This window comes from Cyprinodon variegatus, unplaced genomic scaffold (assembly GCF_000732505.1).
Source record: "Cyprinodon variegatus isolate N-32 unplaced genomic scaffold, C_variegatus-1.0 Scaffold766, whole genome shotgun sequence".
NCBI lineage: Eukaryota > Metazoa > Chordata > Actinopteri > Cyprinodontiformes > Cyprinodontidae > Cyprinodon > Cyprinodon variegatus.
In genome coordinates, this window is record NW_015151219.1 from 183,074 (window position 1) to 187,748 (window position 4,675).

Genomic DNA, 4,675 nt, shown 5'->3' on the forward strand with positions numbered 1-4,675 from the left:
GGGGCTTGTCACACTGACTGATCATGCACCTTTGCTTCTTTGCCAAGGGGATGTCCCTTTGGCTGACTGGTCAGCACGTACGACATTCACTTGGTAGTCTGGGTAGCAAATCCCACCCGGGGCCCTCTGTTGGTGTGAACCTTGCCACACCTTGCCGTAAGGCTCCATTTGTGAATAAAGTTGTTTGGCTTTCCCTATGGGAACACAATTTTAAATGTAATATTTGAATTTTCTTTCAAGGTAAGGCTATAATTGCTTTCAGAAAATGATAAAAAAAAAATAATTTAGGTTTATGTTGCGATTATTTCCATATTTGTCTTTTTCAAGTATGGGAAAATGCAACAGATGTGGTGTTTTTTTTTATAGCTTTGAGAAAATAATTTATGATTTTATCTGATTCATTCTATGATAGAATAGCAAAACAAAAAATGTATTACTGATTTTTTTTTAGGCTTTATTTATCCAGGGATATTGAAGAGTGAAAAACTGTCAGAAGAAGATTCAGTTCTGTGGTTTCTCTTACTCTAATGTGGATCAGGTGAAATTGATTTTCACGCCATCAGGAGGCACCTCTAACACATAGCATGTCCCAGAAAGGGAACAGCATGAATGTGCTGGTGAAAATTAAGCACATAGAAAGCTGTGTCACGCTGGAGTTTTGAAGAAGCAGCAGGTGCTGAGTGCATAGTGCCATCTTGTGATTGACATTGCTAGAAACACAGTGAGCTCTAAAAGAAAGTATTTATATTGTTAGAAAATAGATTATATTGAAGTGATCATGAGAAAATGTATGTCACTGTCAGTATAGATCTCTATCAAATAACCAGCATTGATAGGTTTAAAAATCTAAAATGGAAGGTATTTATACTAAATAGTGTCAATGTATAAAGATAGTTTATAGCAACTCCAATTTGTTGTAAATATAAAATAATCACTATCACGATCATCAGTCAGCAAATGTTTCATATAGCCCCTGCAAAGGGATAATCATGTTAGTGTTTTTGTAATAGTTGCCTTAAGATGGCAGTGTTGTTCTCTATATTATCAGTCTTCACAGGATTTTTTCTGATGACAGTTTGTAAAAGTACAGGAAGAGTAAAGTGAAACATTGGAATATAATAAATAAAGATTTGCAGAGTCGGTTATAAATAATGAAATGTCTTAGCGTGTAACCAGCAAAAAGGGAAACTTTCTTAAAACAGTAACAGACCCAGTATTGTAAATGGAATCAGGAGTATGCCAGCTTCATCAACTCTTAGTTATGGTTACATACAATAAAGCATAATAAATAATTCTCATTAGAATAAATACTGAGCCCATTCCGGTTCATTAAAAAAGAATAGCATAAAACTTTGGACAGCTGTTACTTAACAGAGTAGTTTAAAAACATCTATCCATCTATTTGCTATTAGCAGATACATGGATGGATATTAGTATTAAACTTGTCCTTTAGGGTCACAAGGAGCTGTTGCCTATATCCAGTAGTCTATTATAGAAACAGAGGGACATGCAGGCTCTATGCAGAAAGACCCTAGGCTGGGGACCTATGTTGTTCTTGCTGTAATTAACAGTTACCATTTACCATTTAATTAACAGTGATACAAACTGAAACCCCATACAAAAAGTGTGACAAGGCAAGCAAGAGATGAGAAACCTTCTTTAAAATATATATATTTTTTACACCACTTTACAGGATCTGAATATGGCAAAAAAAATTTAAAATAAAAATGCAGCTGTAGATCCTGAAAATATTAGCTAAATGGAGGTAATTCTTAGAAAAGAAAAATAAGATTAATTCTGTTTATGAATCATATGTCCAGTTTTATTTTAAACTGTGGCTTCTTTAAGCCATAACAAGATAAAATGGCACTTCAGTATTTTCTCAGTTAATAAATGCAATGATAGATGTAGCCAGTTAAGATGAGAATGCTTTGATTGCCTTTTGTGTGTGGCTTATAGTGTAATATTGGCAGCAGTTTTTCAAAGGTTCCTTATGCTTGAGCAGTTAAAAAACATTGGTAGTTGTAAAGTATCGAGTACGGTTTTTGCAGGGGATTTGGAAATGCAGAGAATATGATCAAAGCAAAGACCCTTGCAGTTAGGCCTGCACTTTGTTGCAGTTGCTATTGCAAAATAAATGTCTGCAATACTCCAGTCTTAAAACATTTGGATGCAATGTATGTTGTTTAATGTTTTGCACACATTCCTGTTGTGGTTGTTTGTTTTCCATGTCACAGCTGGAATGACATGCTTAAATGCATTGTGCCAATACTACGCCTTACTTCTGCAATGTGTTGCATTTATTCAATACACGAGCTCAGTTGTATAGTTATTCAATAGTGTTGAAGACAAGATCTAAAATGTTCAGAGTAAACCAGTAGACTGAACTACAATACACACTATGGAAGCAGCAAGCTTTCAGGACCATATACAGCGACTACGGACAAATGTTGGTTGCTTAAAAAGAACTTGGTCCATCCGTTTTCTCCCATGTATTATTAGGGCCACGGCAGATCCAGTGCCTTTCAGTCTAGGGGTGAAAGGCAGGGTACAACCTCTACAGGTCTCTAGTCTATTGCTGTAAAAAAAAAAAAAAGGTGATTTATTTTCCAATTAAATAAATCTGCATCAGTTAATGCTTAATATTTTTTTTTTTACATATTCTATTATTGGCAGGTATTTAAAAAAAACTTAAAGGTTAAGTTTACATTTATCATATCTTGATTAATTCCTTTAAAATTTGTTTAAACAGAAATTGTTTGTATAGTATCATAAAAAAATTTTATGATAGGTATATGTCAGTAAATTTGGATATCATTTTTAAATTTCATTACACGTAAGTTTCATTGTCTTATTGAACCAATGCAGCAAAAATGTATTTAATTCAGAAAGTTTAGTGTGAATATTGTTCAGATTCATTACCCTGAGAGCTAAATCTAATATATTTGTGTCACTCTGATGAAGTGTAAAGATATCCCATAATGCTTTCCCATAAGGCTTAAATAACAACTTTCAGTTTCATTTCTATGGGCTGTCATCTCATATAGTGGAGTTTGTTGGCCAATTAAGCACAGGTGCCTATGATGATTAAACAAGGTATTAGTAATATAGTTAGTTGGGGAAAGTACTAAGTCATGCAGAAAAATCTAATCAATAGCTTAGTTTAACTTGTCTATGACAGCTTTGAGCTCTGTTTTGCAATTATTGAAGGTGTTCTTTGTATCGATTATCAGTTGTAACGTGCTGATAAAGATTCTCAGTCATCCAGGTCATATTCATTCCAAAAAAAGAAAGCTAAAAACAATCCACTGGACTTTGTTTCCAAGTTTTAACCTAGAAACAAAGTCCAGTGGATTATTTTTAACTTGTTTTTTTTTTTTTTTAAATACCAGCTACAACCATTTTTGCCAGATCTTGCAAGTGAGGAAAAAAAAGTATGAAGTATTTTATTCCACTCAGCTGATATTTATGATGTTTTGGACACATTAGGCTATGATCAGCCAACTTTTATAATTGCTACTTTTTTTTTTCTTTCTAATGGCTATTAAGGATTGTTTGCAGGACAACTGCCAGATCAGCTGTCCTCCATGTTATTATGCTGGCTATAACCTGTCAGAAACATATATAATAGAATATAACATTATTGATGTTATATAATGGAGAAATTCACTTTTGACATTGGCTCTTATAAACAAACAGAAGATGCACAAAGGAGGAAAAGGTGCATGAAGTATATACAGTGTATCCAGATATATACAGTGGATGGTAAAAAATAAAGGAGAGATTTAAGGTGACTTATATATACAGTATATAATGTACAGTAAAGTGGTAGTGCAATTTCTGGTATGTTAAATAGATAAATAGTCTAATTTATTACAGTGTTATTACTCTATATTTATACTAAATCATTTAAAAATTATTTGTATATGTCTTATGTATCATTTTAATAAAGAAGAATTCAGCTCTGTTTTTTCATTTAGGTGGTACACCTTCAATTTTGACAGAAATAAAAGCTTATTACATTCTTTCAGTCTTGTTGCAGGGGAAGGGGATAAGTTAATGATTTTTCATGAACTTTCAGTCACATTTCTTTCAAATGATCAGTAATAGGAGCTGTAAATAATTATAGGCGTATATTAGTCTCACCATTTAAATTGGATTAAATAAAACAAACTGCATTTTCTATTCCATTCTTATTTTTTGTGAGGCACCTAAATATCATACTATGATGTGTCACTACCATACAGGGTTATAGGTACATTGTGCAACACTGTCAGGGTTTACTCTCCTCACTGGGATACTACGGCTCGGAAAGGAGACGCATGCGTACTGAGTTGAAGCAGCCGGTCGGTGAGAGGGGGGAAAAAAAGCCTTATGTTCCATCGGATGTAATCAAAGCAAAGAATTCCCTCTTCTCGTGGTGCATACATGGTGAAATTGTAAGTATTGAGAGTAAAACGCCGCATATTTGCAGGCGGCATTTTGTGGTTGGAGCGTCTGTAGTCGTTCTTTTTTTTTTTAAAGGCATGTCATTAATAGATCTAGGCAGTGTCTTTTCGGTGGTTGTCCAGGGCGATGAAGCTCTACGGTTCTTCATGGTGGCAGTTTCAGCTGATATGATGTACGATTCACCCCAATATATATATATATATATATATATATATATATATATATA

General features: G+C 33.8%; 1 protein-coding gene across 1 annotated transcript in view; it reads left to right on the forward strand.

Moving 5' to 3' along the window:
* The first annotated feature begins 4,322 nt into the window (after positions 1–4,322).
* The window catches only part of LOC107098286 (regulator of G-protein signaling 20-like), a 12,668-nt gene continuing 12,315 nt past the window's right edge, over positions 4,323–4,675 (forward strand). Inside the window, exon 1 of the mRNA XM_015395874.1 lies at positions 4,323–4,439. Coding sequence (XP_015251360.1) covers positions 4,323–4,439 — 117 coding nt within the window. The remainder of the gene's footprint in view (positions 4,440–4,675) is intronic.